The sequence below is a fragment of the Mus caroli genome, unplaced genomic scaffold, assembly GCF_978045245.1.
Source record: "Mus caroli unplaced genomic scaffold, Mus_caroli_1 scaffold_9, whole genome shotgun sequence".
Taxonomy (NCBI): Eukaryota; Metazoa; Chordata; class Mammalia; order Rodentia; family Muridae; genus Mus; species Mus caroli.
Window position 1 is genome coordinate 89,025,414 of NW_028227264.1, and position 18,246 is coordinate 89,043,659.

Here is an 18,246-nt window from a genome sequence, read left to right on the forward strand (position 1 = left end):
ACATTTTTCCTATTTTTTTTCTAAGAAAACAGTATAATTTTCATAATAAACTCTGTGGCCAATGCATGAAATGACACAACACTCTTCACAGATGACATGGTCACACAAGAGTTAAAGATAATGCCGATGTGACAGCTATTTCTTGAGTGCTTCTTTATGCCCATAACTGTTCTAGGGGATTTACATGGATTCACACAATAAGGAGATTTAACAGCATCTGATAACACAAACTATCTACAAATGATATAAAGAATATTATTTAATGGGAAGTTTTAAAAATCTATGGTTAGTCTTTTTATAAAGTGCATTATAACTCCTTAAGTATAACAAGGGGAGTCCAGAAATAAAATGGAAAAGAACCTAGAAAATAAATATTATGCAAGTAAATTTATATTTTATCATTATATTAAATTTTCCTCCTGAAAACAGAAATAAAATTTTCAAAACTGAAGAGCAAGAAAATAATTTTATTTTCTAATGCTCTTACATGCTAGCATTACATTTTAAATGTATTTAGAGAGTATCCATGTTTATTGCCTTACACAATCACAGATAAATTCTCCAATACTTATTATAGGCCTGGTTCTCTCAAATATTTTGACTGAAATATTTCTCTATGAAACTACTGCTGTGCTTTCGTTTTCTATGAACATTCCAGATGGAGTCATCGTGAGTCTTTTGGGCATAGCTTTATATCACCTGACCATACTTTCCAAGAAAGCTAGAGACACCCATTTGTTTGAACAAGATTCTTTTCAAGAGACTATTACGTAAATAGTAAATAGACTATTTACGTAATAGTCTCCTCTGAACCTGCTTCTTAGGGATTAACTGCCTTAGGGGTTCATAGTTAACTTGAGACATTATTTAAACAAATTCCTGATACTCTAGGAGGTTTAAATTTAATGGCCACTCCTTCATATACTTCTTTTCAACCATTCCTGGAAACTGAGCTATCTTGCTTAGCTTTTTTTTTTTTTTTTTTTTTTTTTTTTTTTTGGTTTTTCGAGACAGGGTTTCTCTGTATATCCCTGGCTGTCCTGGAACTCACTTTGTAGACCAGGCTGGCCTTGAACTCAGAAATCCACCTGCCTCTGCCCCCCCCCCCCGCCCCCGAGTGCTGGGATTAAAGGTGTGCGTCACCACGCCCGGCTCTTGCTTAGCTTTAAGTATTTTACTAGTCTGTGACTTTTTTAAAAAATAAAAAGGCCATTGTTTAACAAATTGTTTGATCCAACAGTTAATTTAATATCTTAAGGTTTTTTGCTTTTAGAATTTCATATGTTTGAATTCCCTCTGCCATATTAGTTTAAATATTTACATATGTACAAACACACACACACATACACACATGCCCTTGACCAAACATGGAATTACCTACAAAACAGCTGACTTCAGTTTTAATTTTTGTCATTGAAAAATGTCTCTACAATGAGCTGGACCCTTCCTTCTTTCTTTCCTTCCTTCCTTCCTTCCTTCCTTCCTTCCTTCCTTCCTTCCTTCCTTCCTTCCTCCCTCCCTCCCTCCCTCCCTCCCTCCCTCCCTCCCTCCCTCCCTCCCTTCCTTCCTTCCTTCCTTCCTTCCTATAACTCCCACTCATCTGCCAGTCCTCAGCCTTGGTCCTGAGAGGACAACCTTGGGTAGACCAACCTATTGTTGTAAAACAGGTATAACTATATTAGGGTGTGAGTGTTAAATGATGTTCACAAAGCACCTGACACAACCAAGGGCCCCATGAGTGATTCCCTTCATTAGGTTTAGGAAACTCCTCTCCATGAGTAGCCTAAGAGATGTGATGGCAACCACCATGTTCTCCAGACCAAAGAGGGATTTCTTCCAGTGTTTATTTGAGCAACAAGCTACTCCTTATTCTTCTCACCATTAATTCCTGAATAACTAGTTCTTTTGAAAGAAGGCTCAACGGCCAATGCCTAATCCACACCCCGCCCCCAAATATGATCAACTATTTTATCGACTGAGACCAAGGTCCATATTCCCATCTTTGTAAGAAGGTGTGTCTCTTTTCTCTGTTGTTAATTTAATCTCTCCCTTTCCCACGATTTGGCCCCCTGACAAGACGCGGTATGGGAAAGGCGATGGGTGCAATACTTCCAGTTGTAAGCTGAGGTGAAGCTAGACATTTTAGGATGTTTCTGAGAAGTCTCCTTCTTCAGCCTGGTAGGATAATGGCTCCTCCCCGTCGAAGGCAGCTTCTCTCTGTTGTCTCCACTCGGTCTTCTGGACCTCACAATTCTGGGTGGTGGCTCCATAAGACATCTTCTTTCTGGGACTTAGGAAAGTCTCGTGGTTGAGTTCTGTCTCCTCAGCTAACTCATCTTGGTCAATGATTCCACATTTGTCCTCAGAGAGATTCTCTGGGTCAGCCCAGTCCTGTTTTTCCCCAGAAGCGAAGACTCCGTAGAAGATGACTCCACTGTAGTGTACCAGCGCTGCTATGAGGAACACATTCTGCCACTCCTCCCGGGTCTAACAAAGGAAATGTAGTGGCAGTTAGCATGTTAAGGTAAAACAGAGGTTACCAGTGAGCCCCAAGCATTTGCCTCTCAGAGACCACATTACGCTTCCACATAGACCATAGACTTGTATTAGAATCAACATCCAGAGCCTATACTTCATTCGAGTGCTTGAAAATGAAAATGACAATGAGCATCATTTTAATATAAATATAACTATATCTTAAACTATTAAAATAAATATGTAAAAAGTACAGGTCACATGGAATTGAGGGGATGGCTCAGAGGTTAAGTCCTTGCAGAGAGGATCCATGTTCAATTCCCAGTTTCCACATGATAGCTCACAACCATCTGTCACTCTAGCTCCAGGGAATCTGATGCCCTCTTCTGTCTTCCATGACATATATGTAGTATTTATATTCACAAGCGGACAAAATGCTCATTCACATAAAATAAATCTTTTTAAAGTTAAAAATAAGTTTAAAAAACACAAAGGTTTAATAACGACTGAGTACCACATCCTTGAAGGTTCAGGGTTTTTTAAGGTATGTTGGTGAGCATTTTGTCTACATGTAGGTCTGTGAAACACATGCGTGCTGGTGCCAGGGAACCCCGAAGAGGGCATTCGTGGTTAAGTGCTCTGGAGGTTCTTGTAGAGGACACAAATTCAGTTCCCAGCATTCACAGCATGGCTCACAACCATCTGTAACACGGGCTCCAGAGGATGGGATACTGGAGTTCTGATGGTTATGAGCTATGTGGGTGCAGGCAACTGAACCCCAGTCCTCTTAAGGAACAGCAAGTGCTCTGAGCTTCTGACCCATCTCTCTAATCCCCTCAAAGATCCTTAAGGAAGTTCATTAATGTCTTGTTTATTTTCTCATAAAGAGGAGGGAAGTTGCACTACAACTATAATGTGTAATGAGTGGAAACGGGCTACCCAATGTTAGCACTTAGAATCATAAAGCAGACTTCAATAAATCTTTCATCTTGGCTTGCCTAACTTGCTTCTTTGTGTCTCTAAACAAACTCTATGGCCTTTACGTCTCTCCATTTATTTCTCAGCTAAGAAAATGTGGAACTAGATAGCAATTAGTCTCACTGCCATCAGTAACCAGTGAAGCAGGAGAAAATGAAGAGCAGTTGTTCAGGACCCAGTCAAGGGCAGGGACACACACACTGATACAATGGGGTGAGTCACCCAGTTCTCAAGCTCATGTGGGGCTTCCTCCCTGATACTGCAGCCCACAGCCACAAAGGAGATCCTTACCTTGTGCTTAGTCATTGCACCAACAATGAGGGGACAAACCATTCCAGAGAGAGTCCCCACGCCATTTGAGATCCCCATGAGGATGCTGGCATAGCGTGGAGCAATGTCCAGGTGGTTGACATTGAAGCCTAAGGTAAAAAAGCAAAACCTCAAAGTTGGCACAAAAGCCCTAAATCCTTTAGAATGGAACTTGGCCTTCCAATGTGGCATCTCCCAGCACACCACTAAAGGTCCTAAAAGAGACTGACTTGGTGGCCACGTGATGTATTACAAAGGACATTTTCTAGCAACTTGCATAAATACAAGCAGGAGTCTCATTAACTTATGAAGGATCTTCATCTTTCAAGTCTGTATTTTTGGGCTCAAAGCTTATTTCCTTCATATAATCAAGTAGAGAAATAATCTTACTATTTATCTGTAAAAGGTGCTGTGACATGAGACATAGAATATATACATATGTATATATGTATATTATACATATAATATATATGTGTATGCACATATATATATATGAACTATTCTAACCACACAATACCATGGCGAGCAGCTACACTATTCTAACTACACAACACCAACACCATTGTTGTGGATAGGCCTGGGACTAATTATATTTTATGTCAATTCTCCTGTGAGTGGTTGTGAACAAGTCAGTACTCAGGTGATTTCCTGTAAACCTGCTTCCTACCTTAATTTGTAAAATAAAGAGGAGCTGGTGATTGGGCAGATAAAGGTAAGGTGGAGTGGAAGGTGGAGAGAAGGGAGAAGGAGGAGAAAATGGAAGAGGGAGAGGATGCAGAGGAGGAGGAGGAAGAAGAAGAAAAGCAGAGCAGAAGCACATGGCCTGGAGAAACCACAAGTTCTAAGGGGTCTCATAGATGTGGAAGATGGTAGTGTAGCGGTAGATCTGCCCAATCTAGGTGCACAGCATGTATTCATATTAATTGAATCGTGTTTTCATTGCCAGGGCATACTTGGGATGGAGATTTACCATAACACACCATGGTAAAAAAAAAAAAGCTATGGCATTCTAACCACACACCACCATGTGAACAGCTACACTACTCTAACCACACAACAGCTGCTGGGCTGTAGCTGTTGCTGCTGTTACTGAGAAGTATCGCCCTGTCTCCCCATCATTCAGGTCTTCTATCAGAGAAGATGCTGCTGGAAGCAGCAAAATAAATAAATTGCCACTGCTAATCCACCACCAGAAGGGAAAAGTAGATCAAATGAAGGCGGCAGAGGATGGGCAAGCATTGCAAGAAGCTCAAGTCCCCAGAAACCAACCCCGGCCATATAACCGAGGGCTGCATTTTGGAATTAGACCTCAGCTCTGATAGCTTAACTGAGATGCTAATCTGGACTAAAGATTTAACATCCTTGGCCCTCAGTTCCTTCATCTACAGGTTGGAGTGGTCATTCCTATAACGGAATTCCTAAATTCCTAAATTCCTAAATTCCTATAGCGGAAATTAAACTAAATAGTGTGTTAAGTAAATCGTAACTGGAAGTGAAAGCCAGGTTCCCTCTTTTCTACTAAATTTGTTTTATTTTCACCTTCTGATCATTTATTTTGTTCATTTGGTGATAACATCTTAGGTTAGTCTCAAACTCACGGACTTAAGCTATCCTCTTGCCTCAGCTTCCTGAATACCTGGACTCACAGGCATACTTGGTATCTAGCAATACGTGTGGATGTAAGGCATAGGCAGCTGTCTGTCCTGTCTCTGCCCAATAGGAATCCCTCAGACACTGGTGATTACTCACCAGTTTAAGCTACTGAACGCATAGCAAAAGGTTCTGGGTTTTGTTCGGTTGCACGCCACTTCCTTTTGTTTAATGGGTTACTTTTCATATATGAAACTTGTCCCTTGACACACTCTTTTTTAAAAACTGGAGCTCAGCTATTTTATTTCTAGCTCTCTGTAGGGGTGTGCATGAGTCTGCACATGAGCACAGATAGCTACAGCAGGCCAGAAGGTAGCATCAGATTCCCCGGAGCTGGAGTTATGTATGGTTAGATCTGAGGCCCCTGACATGGGTCCTCAGAACCAAACTCAGCAAATGCGCTTAACTGCTGAGCCATCTCCCCAAGCCCCGCCCTGTTTATAATATATGCTGATTAGTCTCCTCTGCCACCCCTACCTGTCTTCCCTCTGCCCTACAAATCCCTTCCTCGAGCTCTTGTCTGTTTGTTTTTATAGCCTGCTGAGTTTAAACAGGCTCTCTATCTGAACGTGAGTTTAGAGCTATCCCATGAAGCCCAGAGGGCTCAGTGATCAGTGCTCAGCTCAGGTAATGACTCCCCTCTCCCAGAATCTGTCAGTGTAGCAAATAGTTGAGGAGTGAAGGAAGGGCCTGTTAGCCCTTCAACCATTCATGACTTGCTGTTGGCTTGGTTTTTAATTCTCTGTTCTGTACCCACCCCACCCAAAAGAAAACCCTGAAAATCGGTTTCAAAATAAAATTTTCATTCAATCTGCTTAACTTTCTCTCTAACCTACATTCAGGGAGACATTTTTTTTTAAAAAAATCTATTCTGTAATTAAATACACCTCATTCAGCTCAAAGTACCAGACGATTAGAACATAAAACAACTGCACGATTCGTTAATCTTACTGTGATTTGAATGTAATAAATACTTTATTAGAAAAGAAACCAGAGATAAGAGGCAATTAATGGGATTAGGGAGCATTCTGCTCTGACACAAAGCCAGTCTAGGCACTGCATACAGCTAAAGAGAGCTCGAGGAAATCCATTAGGTTCCTATCTACACAATGATGGTGTTCCGATGGGAAAGTCACCAAGAAACTGGGGCACAGATAGATTTTTGTAGCACGTGAAAATATGACATGCAGTCTGAGAGAGCTATAGGTAACTGGGGATGGCTGGAAATAGGAGATGTGGCCTTCTCCAGGGAAGAGCACACCAACGGGTTGTCCAGCACCAAACTATCGGCCATGAACACTCACATACAAGTATAATTATAGGGACTGATCAGTTATACTATATAGGAGTGTATATGTATATGCATGTACATATATGCATGCAATAAGAATTAGTAAGACAAATAGGCTGTGGATTTGGAAGAGAACGGGGAAGTATATGCCGTTCACGGCAATATCTGCAGTGCTGAGAGAACCCAGCACTAATGAATGCCCCGTGCTGATGAGAACAGCCCTGATCTAGCAAGTACTGTGAGAGATTCATGAAAGACCCCCGAGCATCCTCCCGATGACATATAGACACTGCCATCACGTGCCTCCAGTCTTCAGATCAGAAGTTGAGTAATCTAGCACATTATTTATTCACAAAAAAAAGCAGTCAAGAAGGGTCTCAGACCCAGTTCTGTGTACCTCCAAATCCAAGTTGTTGGCTACAAACACTTTGAAAGCAATCTTTTCCCTAGTGTACTTCTGATGAGCTCTATTTTGATAGACACTTCCGGTCTCTCTGTCAGGGTAGTTTAGGAAACAGATACAATATTTCTCTGTTCTGGTATATTTCCATTCTGTTCGATACTTAAAGTGGCTTAGGGACAATGAGAACTTGGAGGTAGGCAGACCTCTGTCTCTGTCCTTCCTTTACTGCTAACTGTGAAGCAATGGGAAGATTATTATTACTAATACTATTACTATTACTATGATCATTCAGTAAATTCGTGAAAACCCCAGTAAAACGTTGCTATCGCTACTTGCTTCATGAAGCTGTGGGACAGAGGCAATTACATAAACAGATACACTCTCATTGGGCTTCACGTTGGGCATTGCTAGAGTCTGTAAGCACGGTGCTTTGCACACTGTCCTGTCCATACAGTCAGCTGGCTTCTGCTCCTGTGAGATGGAGACTAAATAGCATGGAAAGCCCCTAGGGTAGTTGTGAGAGTGACACGCAGAGAGTTTTGTAAAAACATCCTCAGCATGGGACTTGTGCTTGATTATAGTAAACCCACATCATTGTCATCACCACCACCACCACCATCATCATCACCACCACCACCACCATCATCACCACCACCACCATCATGACCACCACCACCAACATCACCACCACCACCATCATCATCACCACCACCACCACCACCACCATCATCATCACCACCATCATCACCACCACCACCACCATCATCATCACCACCACCACCACCATCATCACCATCACCATCATCATCACCACCACCATTATCACCACAACCACCACCATCATCACCATCACCATCATCATCACCACCACCACCATCATCACCACCACCATCATCATCACCACCACCATCATCATCACCACCACCATCATCATCACCACCACCATCATCATCACCACCACCATCATCACCACCACCACCACCATCATCACCACCATCATCATCATCACCACCATCACCATCATCACCATCATCATCATCACCACCACCATCATCATCATCATTACTATCACTTCTGAACAACTCCCACCCCACCCCAGACCTGCACCTTCTTGCTTGTAAAATAAAAACAATAAAGTAGACAAAAACTTATTGAAAACAATAGAAACTGCTCTAAACGCTACCAGTGCATGTGACCAGGTGTCAAACGGCACAGCCCTTTGAGCTAAAATTAGCAGTCCTCCAGCAGGAAGTGAGTCTGTCAGATAGGGTGACCTGGGGCTAGCCTGGGACACATGCCTGGCTTCTGTGTCTACCTCAGGGAAATCAGCTGCACTCATGTACCTTCCCATGGCAGAGCTAGGACGGGCTATCCCAGCTTGTGTGGGCTCTGAGCTCATCCCTGGTGAATCTCATGGCGCCTCACACGATGAAGCTCTGTGCAGTGGCCCTGTTCCTTGGGAATCCCTGGGTTATTAAATGAACGTGCTCTAATTTCCTTGTCCTTCCTTCATTGTGAATCTACACACATGACTCCGAACCCCAGAGAATGCTTTACCTGAAATAGCAAAGCCACTAAATCCTACAGCAAGCACCAGGAAGGAGATAGCCACTCCTTTGGTATGGGAAAATCCAACCACCAGGAGCAAGGTTGCCTCCATGCCAAAGCCTGCAAATAGAAACAGAAGAGGAATTGTTACGTTTCTGTCTGTCTGCCAAAGCTTGACACATGAAACTCACCCACATTCACAAACCTGAGTTTTAGTGCATACATCCTAGCTCAGTATCTACACTATTCCCCAATGATCACGACTGCGTGACTATGCTATTGCCTAGGTGTTCTGTGAACTTTCTACCTTGCTACCTGGTGACCTTGAACAACAAATGGTCCTAGTGGTTCAGTGATGGCCTTGGGATGAGGGATATGAACAGTTAATCCTTCAGTAGTTGGTCCTGAGTGGCATATATCTAGTTGGTGATCGACCCCCTTTGACTACGTAGGTTGTGGTCTCCTACATGACAACACTCCTCTAATATTTTCTTCCCAAAGCAAATAGCTATAATTATCCTCTGAAATAAAAATTCCTCAGTCAGATGAGGTGGCTCAGGCCTGGAGACTAAGGCCAAGTTAGAATGAGCACAGATTTAAGAACAGCCTGGGCTATATGAGTTTAAAGTAAATCTATCAAATAGTGAAATCCTATTTCAATTTTTAAAAAATGAAACTGAGATGATTCCACGACTTGGAAGACAGAGCAGGTACAGCTCTATGAGTTCAAGACCAGCCTGGTCTACATAGTGAATGGCCAGGCCAGCTAGAGCTTCATGGTGAGACTCTGTCTCAGAAAGAAATAAGGAAAGAAAGAGAAGGGGGAGGGGAAGGAGCAAGGAAGAAGAGAAGAAAAGAGAACAGAAGGAAGGAGGGGAGGGGAGGGGAGGGGAGGGGAGGGGAGGGGAGGGGAGGGGAGGGGAGGGGAGGGGAGGGGAGGGGAGGGGAGGGGAGGGGAGGGGAGGGGAGGGGAGGGGAGAGAGCCTTTTAATGAAAAGCTGGCTGGAGATAGCTCAGTAGTTGAATGTTCAAGGGGCTTGCACAAGAATCTAGGCTCCATCTCTAGTGGGAAAAAGGGAAGAGTAAATAAATAAATAAATAAATAAATAAATAAAGTCATGCCTCACTACTAGTGAAGCAAAGTCAACATTCCTCCCTTTCACCACCTGTCCCCAAGTCTTCAGGCCTCTCATAACAGCATGAGAGAGACACTTGCACAGAAAGCCTAGCAGAAGAGCGTACTCTCAGTTCTTCTCATGCAGAATAAATGACTCCAGCATAACAAAAAGAAAGTCGAGAAAATTATGAAGACGTGTATTCCCTAACGGGAGAGGGAAGGAGGGATGGAGGAAGAGAGAGAAAGCATTCATCTAACATCACACAGAAAGATGACTTGCAATACACAGAGGGTAGGGGATAATTAGGGCGGAGGCTGCATTCTGGAAACCAGTTGCTGAGTCCGCACATCTCCACACAATTATCCTATAGTTGCTTCCAAGTCAACAGGACCAATTGAGTGTTTGTTCCTCTTCTTTACACTCCCCAAAATCCCAAAGCAAACCACCGCTCCCACTTCCCTCTCCCTTTCTCTAGGTCAGTCAACAGCCTACCCATGTCTAGGGCTTAGACTACAGAGTCAGAAAGGCCGAACATCAGATTCTGCCTCAAAATGCAACTCATGTAACCTTGGACCATCTCTTCATCGCCTCATGTTAAAAAGCAGAGCCAGACAGTCTGAAGGAACCATGGATGGGGAGAGGAAGTTGGGTATTCAAGGCACTGAAGTGCACATAGGTGCACATGTGGCCGCAGATAGCCATGCAGAAACTGCAGGACCATCACAGAGTTTCTTGACTCCTCGGCTTCCATATGAAATTGCGCGTGCTCAGCCTTAGACGTTGCTGTCAGATGTCACCTCTGCCTTGGCCTTACTTCTGGGTTCCATCACCTGTGTCACTTAATGGGATTGGTGGCCTTCCCTCTTTGACTTCTGATGCATTTGCCGAAGTCTTTCTAAATGACATGCTCACTGAGACTCTCTGTTTGCCAAGGGTCGAGTGTCACTAGTACAATCTAATGGCAGACCTTCTCACTCCTCTAGAGTCTTCTCTGCCACACCTCTGCTCTCCACCCAATCCTCAAAACAGGCTTCTATGTGGTAGCAACACAGCCCTTTAGCCACTTCCTATGGGTTCACAGCATCCTCGTTCTCAACCAGTGTGATGGTTTGTATATGCTTGGGCCAAGGAGTGGCACTGCTAGGAGGTGTGGCCCTGTTACAGTAGGTGTGTCACGTTAGGTATAGGCTTTAAGACCACAGTCCTAGCTGCCTGGAAGAATACTCTCCTAGCAGCCTTCAGATGAAGATGTAGAACTCTCAGCGCCTCCTGCTCCATGCCTGCCTGGATGCTGCCATGCTCCTGCCTTGATGATAATGGACCAAACCTCTAAACCTGTCAGCCAATTCCAATTAAATGTTGTCCTTATAAGAGTTTTCTTGGTCATGGTATCTGGCCACAGCAGTAAAACCCTAAGACAACCAATGAAACCATCGTCTTCCTCTTCCTCATCTTCCTTTTCTCTTATTTTCTAGAACTTGTCAATAATGCTTTATCATTTTTATTTGCATTTCACCTCCCCTATGAATCTATACCTATGAATTTGTATGCATGTTAAACAATCTAGGCACTGTGTTATGACCCTAATCCTTGGCTCTTTGCAACAAGTTCTTGCTATGTAGTCTAGGCTGACCAGGTTCTCTTCTACTTCAGACTCTGGAATGCTAGGATTATAGGTGTGTTTCACAACACCCAAATTACAAAGTTACACTCCTTTTGGCATGTGTGTGTGTGTGATTGATGTGTGGTGTGCATGCACATCTCTGTGTTCACATGTTCATGGGTACATGCATATACACCGGCATGTGGAGCCCAGAGGTTGATACTGAAAGACTTCCCTAGTCACCCTCTACTTACTGAGGCAGGCTGTCCCACTGGACACAGAGCCTACAGTTCAGCTAGTCTAGCTTGCTATCTTGCCTTAGAGATGCTCTGCCAAGCAGACATGCCTGCCCAGATATTTGTATATGAGTGATACAGATCTGAGCAGATCACTTTCACACTGCTATGACAAACACTTTAACCACTACCCATCTCTCCACCCTAAATCTATGGTCTTAACACTGAGCTGGTGAATAATAAAGAAATACACTCAACATTGACCCCTGCCCTTCATACATGGACACACACAAGCTACATACACACACACACACCATCTACACACAAATAACACAAATATTTTTTTATTTGTATTTGGGATACACTAACTCAGTGGTAGTCGCTTGCCTGGGTCTCACTACATGTGAGGGCAGAGATTAAAACTCCAGTCCAGGCATTACACCCTTCTGGGGATCAGTCTTGGAACCAGAGCTTCAGATTTTCATGGCAAAAATGACTTACATCTGTTCCTCTATTAAAACCCATTTCCCAAATTATTTTATAGTTACTCCTGAAGAACAGAGAATGTTACAGTAACAGTAAAGGTTCAGTAAGGAAAATTTGGTATGTTTCCTTCTGGTCAAGAGCATAGAATTATTGGCATGAGGCAGACTTAAAATTAAGTCAGTCACCTGGCTAAGAGACCACTCATCAGAAAGTTGGATCTACCTTAAACTATGTTGAAGAGGTAGGGGAAATAATTACCCCTATAATGACATAATATATTTGTCTTAAAAAATAAAGATTTTTATTAATTCTTTGAGAATGTCATACAATGTATTTTGATCATATTCATTCCAACTCCTCCCTTTAACTCCTGCAAAACCCATCCCCATCCTCTGGACACCTATGGACTCTAACTTGTGCTGTCCATATACTTTTAAGTGTGGGACCATCCACCAAAGCATGTTTAACCTACCTGGACCCACATCCTTAAAGAAAACTGACATTCCTCAATAGTGGGAACAAAAGATAATAAAAGAGTTGATATGCCAAAAACCTATTTCAGAGTTATACTTTGAAAGAGGGTGGGTGAGCACAAGGAACACTCAAATAAGCAGATGATGAAGCCAGGAAAGACACTCAGGACCTAGATTTAAAAGTTACCAAGGTGGATTACTGGCAAATGGCAAGGTAAACTTTAAAACATGGAGAGAAATTGAGATTCTGAAGAAGAAGCAAACAGAAATGCTGGAGATAAATCAATTGGCCAATTTAAAAATACAGTGGAAAACATCAACAGACAAGACCAAGCAGAAGTGAAATGTCAGAGACAGAGGACAGGGTCAAGACAATAATACATCAGACACAGGTAAGGAAACAAAGTTAAATGAGCTTGGGCAAGCCTCGCAGGAACTCTAAGATGCATTCAAGAGAACAAACCCCTAAGGGCCCACAGACCAAAAGAAGCACTTAAGATAAAGTGAAAAAGAGTGGACAATGTATTTGATTAAATTTATATCAAAAAGGCCCCCAAATCTAGAAGAAGAAGTGGGTATCCAAATCCAGGTCGTATCTAGACTCTCAAGCATGTATAGCCAGAGAAGAATCTCTTCATGTCATAGATGGATGTCAAAACTACAAAACAAAGAAATGATATTATAGGAAATGTCAAGTTGCCTACAAATGGAAATGTATCAGAATAACATTAGATCTCTTGGCATTAAACATAAAACACAGGAAGGCAACAGATGATGTTTCAAGCCCTGGAGGTAACTTCCAACCAAGCATGCTATATCCCACAAATTAATATTTTTAGTTGATGGAAAAATCATATTCCATAAGACACCCAGATAAACACAAACTACGGCACTATGACCACCATGCTGGCATTGCAGAAAATACTTACAGGAATACTATACTCAGAAGAAGAAGAAAATTTCATTTATTCATCTGTGAATTATCCTACTCATGAAATTTGTAACTTCATGCCCCAATCACTTGTCAATGGTGCTACTAGCTGGGGACCACACCTCCAACACATCATCCTCTGAGGTCTTTCGTATCTACACCCTTGCATACTTGTAGAGAAGAATGGAGTAGGGAGAGAATGCGAGCAGAGCTCACAGTGGGGAGATTGTGAGTGAGCAATGTCATAGAGGATATGTGCACATCTGTCTAGGAGGACAATGAGCTGGTGTGGAGCGAGATATCTGCTATTTTATTAGCTTACAGTCGCTGATGACCATAAGCTTAACAACTCAAAACAACACACATTTATTATCATACAGTTCTATAAGTCAGACGTCCTAAGTGGGCCATCCTGAGATGAAAGCAAGCTGCCAACCAAGCTGTGTTCATTGAGAAAACTTGTAGAGGTGAGTCTGTTCTTGCCTCTGCTGGCTTCTAGAGTCTGCTTGAGATTCTTCCCAGTTCCACTGCCATGACCCTTAACCTACCACCTCCTGTCTCAAGAAAGCATATAGCTATACCGAGTGTACCTAGTTAATGTAAAATAATCTCTCCATCTCAAGACTCTTTAATTTGGGGCATGAAGATATTGCTAAGTTGGTATACTGTTTATCTAGCAAGCTCAAAGCCCTGGGTTGGATCCCCAGCACCAGATAAACTGGGTGTGGTGATACATGCCTTTAATCTCAGCACTCAGAAGATAGAGGCCTGGATATCAGGGATTCAAGACCAGCCTCTGTAATGCATTGAGTTTAAGACCAGCCTGTGATACATGGGACACTATCTCAACAGAAACTCTTTAACCTAATCACACCTGCCAAGTCATGTTTGACATGTGATCCTAAACACAATGCCCTAAATCTTCATTTCCTGCTCACCATTCAGGTTCCCTGATCATAATTACATGTCCTTTGTGTTTTACCCAAACATATATGTACACATAAAATGAAGAAAAAAAGAAAATAAACTATGTAAGCAAATAATAAGTGGATAGATATATGGAAAATATAAATAGCAAGCAGATACATGGTCAGAAGTTATATTATGTTGGCCTCATAATAAATGGAAGTGTTTCTTTGGTTTTAAGCGTGTCCTGATTCATCAGCAATCAACTAAGTTGTCCTGTCCCAGATCTCACAAGTACTACATGACCACTTGGCAGGAATATGGAGAACAACATTCAGTTATATACAAGGAGATGGACTCAGAGGTCTTTGAGACCCATTACAATGGTTCGACTCAGTCTGACCACGCCTAATAGAAGTTAATCTCAGAAGCTAAACATGGGTGAGCTGAGTTAACACTTGGATAGGAGACCATGTCAGGGCTGGCTGTAAAGTAGTCTCTGAATTCTATTTGCTCTAATTCTACAGAAACCACTTGAACCTCCTGTCATATATGGTACCTCCACAATTCATGATCTTTCTGACAGCGGTTGTGGTCAAAATCTTTCGGCTTCTTAAATAATCAGCCAGTTGTCCTCCGATGGGCACCACGATTGTCATCACCATGTGTGGGACAGCTGACAAGAGACCCACCTGGAAGGAAAAGAAACAAAGAGCTGCCTTCCATTCTTCTGAGAGGTCTTTAGAAGTCCTTGCTCACCCCTATTACACAGCCCTACAGTCATTACCAAGTTCAATCATCTAATGTGGGATCCCAGGAGGTCTGCATTAACCATTAAGCAGTGAAAGGTAGAGTGAGCCTGTGTATGGACCAACTGTCTTCCCCACCAGACTGAAAGCTCCCTGGGGTCAGAGACAATTCTTACTCATCACAGAGGTACAGGTATCCAGATTATGCTGTCTCTTCCCAACCTCTGCTTGCTGTCAAGCCTGAAGCTAGTCAGGCATCTACCTCTGCCTGGCTGCAGTTCTTTCTCTTGAAGAAAGGAATTTTTTTTTTTTGGTCTCGTAATGATTAGTTTATTTCACTATCAAAATCTCCCTGAGTCACAGGAGGTAATCTAGTGTCAAAACCTCCCTGAGTCATAAACAACCATTGCTATGGCTATATTCACCATTATGAAAAAAAAAAAAGGCTGGTTGGTCTGAAACTTAGCCTCAGTGTTCTTTCTGCCACCTAAGAATCAGGTTGTTGCATTTATTTATTTGGGGGGAGGGGTCTAGTCAGAGCATATACGTTGAGGTCAGAAAACAGTTTACAGGAACTGATTCATTCCTTCTATGGTCTGAGTCCAGGGAACGAAACTCGAGTAATCCGACTTGAGCATAAGCACCTTTAGCAATGAGCCATCTTGCTAGCCCACAATGTGTCGGGGGCAGTGCTGATCTCAAAGTCCTGTTGCCCAATTGGTTCTTGATCTGTTAGTAAAGAAAGCCATAGGCTAATTGCTGGGTGGAAGGTACAGTCGTGACTTCCAGGTCCCAGGAGGGAAACGGGATGCAAGGAAGGGGAGAGGGAGTTTGACATGCTTACGAGAGAGGAGAACAAGGCAACCATGTGAGGTAGCAATACACTGTGACAACTCCTACAGGCAGGTGGTCAGGAGAGTTTAACAACTGATGTTTAGGGGACTTGGGAGAGATTGAAATAAGAAATTGGTAAGGGCATGCCTCTCCAGGCGGGAGACGATGGTAGCACCCAGCAATTGTGCCAAGAAGGCAAGTTGAAAGTGAACAACTGTGTGTATGTGTTTATTTGAGGATTCAAGGAAAACTGGGAGAAGACTGGTAGCACAGCCCCTTCTCAGGGCAAAAGCAGATAGAGCATAAAACTGTACACAATAACAATGAGTAGTTTATAAAGAGAAAAATCCATTCCATTGAATTCTTTTTACCTTTGAACTAATATTCGATGTTTGCATTAGCTTCAGAAACACTCTCAGACTAGATAGAGCTATGGTTTTTAAAAGCAGGTTAATATATCTTTGATCCTTACTAAGAAGAAATTAAATAGACAACTGTATGTCCTTTGGTATGCTAAGTGTCATAGAACTGTTATGAATGGTGATAGCCATTTTAATTATTTCATCATGCAAAATTATTCTTAGTTGGATCAAGACAGTTAAAGTTTAAGAACCTGAGAAGCATTTGTGCATTTACCTTACTTATTGCAAATCCAAAGACCTCCTCAAAGTAAGCTGGCTGACTTATTAGGAGCAAATAGAAGGTCCAGCTTCTACAGAAGTTTGCTACAATGATGGCATAGACAGGCAAGGATGTGAAAAACCTTCTCCATGGTGTGTTGAATTTCTAGGGAGTAAAAAAGACCATGAAATTTTGAGCAAAGGCACCAACATCTTACTTCTGTAAGAAGGCATAGAGAGCATGAGGTCTTTGTGCTCAGATAAGTACTAGAGAAACCAGGCATGTTAAGCACACAGACTTTTCCCTTCAGTAGAAGGGATGTATATACCTGTTTCCCATCCAGAAGGCTGGGAGTAGATACAGTTAATAACATGATGACCTTTGCTAGCTGTAGGGCCAGACCTCACCGCAATCTCCCAGACTATGATGCTTATCAAAGACTCTCCCTCCATAGACTATGCTTATGGGAGATGTCATATGTACTTTATAGCCAGGTAACCTCTACACTATCTGTAAGACTGAGACCACAACAGATCCTAGACCCTTAAACTATAGAACACATCTCTACAGTAGAAATCACATGTACTTTTGCAAAAGAGCCTCGATGTCATCATGCCTTAAGCTTTGATGTGCATGTGGGATTGAGATCATTGTTACCAGGGACTTTTTCCCAAAAGTGCTCTGTACTTAAATATTTCTAACATAAATGGCCCAGTGTCAGACTCTAGAGGTTGGAGCCCACACCGGCTACTGAACTGTCCTGAACTGAATTTCCTTCTTGCTTTTGCATGGATCATTCCTCTGCCAGCTGTAGCTTTTGCAGGTAGTACGGTCACAGAGGGAAACACATACAGGAAAGAGATCAGAGCCTACCTTCTGCCTGTACTTACGCTCAGACTGGCCAAGTTGGCCCCTTCTCCTATGCTTGTCTCTATGTAGGTCCTTTCTGCATTGGATATTGTTGGGTGAGCTGCTGGGCACTCATAAGCCTGCAGCAGCCAAAACATATACCAAATAATCCCAAACATACCTGCAGACAAACAACCAAAAGGTTCAGTGGCATGGCCTCACTGGCTTCCATCTCTATAATTGTCCAGGTTTTTCCCAAAATAATATTTGTATTGTTTATTTGGGAATTTCACATAATACACCCTGATCACACTTTCCAGTCCTCCCAGGTCTGCCTCCCCATCCTTGTCACCCCACACACACACACACAAAAGAAACAAACAGAAAAACAAACAAAAGAAAATCCCTTAAGTCTTATTTATACTGGCCTATTCTTCCTGGAGCATGATCAAACTCCCAGTGGCCAACCCATTAAAGAAAACTGAGTTCTTCCTCACACACACACACACACACCAGAAGCCATCAGCTGTGGAGAGCTATAATTCAGCATCCCTGTCACAATGTTTAAGTGTTCTCTTCAATGGCTTCCTCTCTTGGCTGTTACTTTTAAATTTATATATATATATATATATATATATATATATATATATATATATGTTCATTACGAAGTATCTTGTTGATTTTCATCGTATTCACTGAGACCTAACACAAGGCAATATTCTGCTTTTCAAAATGCCAAGTTTAATATCAGCATTAAATTGATTGTAAATGTTCCCATTTTGACAA

At 42.4% G+C, this 18,246-nt stretch overlaps 1 protein-coding gene across 1 annotated transcript in view; it reads right to left on the bottom strand.

The window, feature by feature from the left end:
* Window positions 1-1,948: 1,948 nt before the first annotated feature.
* Slc17a8 (solute carrier family 17 member 8) overlaps window positions 1,949-18,246 on the bottom strand; it is a 51,496-nt gene continuing 35,198 nt past the window's right edge. Inside the window, exons 7-12 of the mRNA XM_021174719.3 lie at window positions 17,502-17,641; window positions 16,627-16,776; window positions 14,967-15,099; window positions 8,664-8,774; window positions 3,745-3,872; window positions 1,949-2,487 (exon numbers count right to left, since the gene is read on the bottom strand). Of these exons, the coding sequence (XP_021030378.1) occupies window positions 2,143-2,487; window positions 3,745-3,872; window positions 8,664-8,774; window positions 14,967-15,099; window positions 16,627-16,776; window positions 17,502-17,641 (1,007 nt within the window). The 3' untranslated portion in view covers window positions 1,949-2,142. The remainder of the gene's footprint in view (window positions 2,488-3,744; window positions 3,873-8,663; window positions 8,775-14,966; window positions 15,100-16,626; window positions 16,777-17,501; window positions 17,642-18,246) is intronic.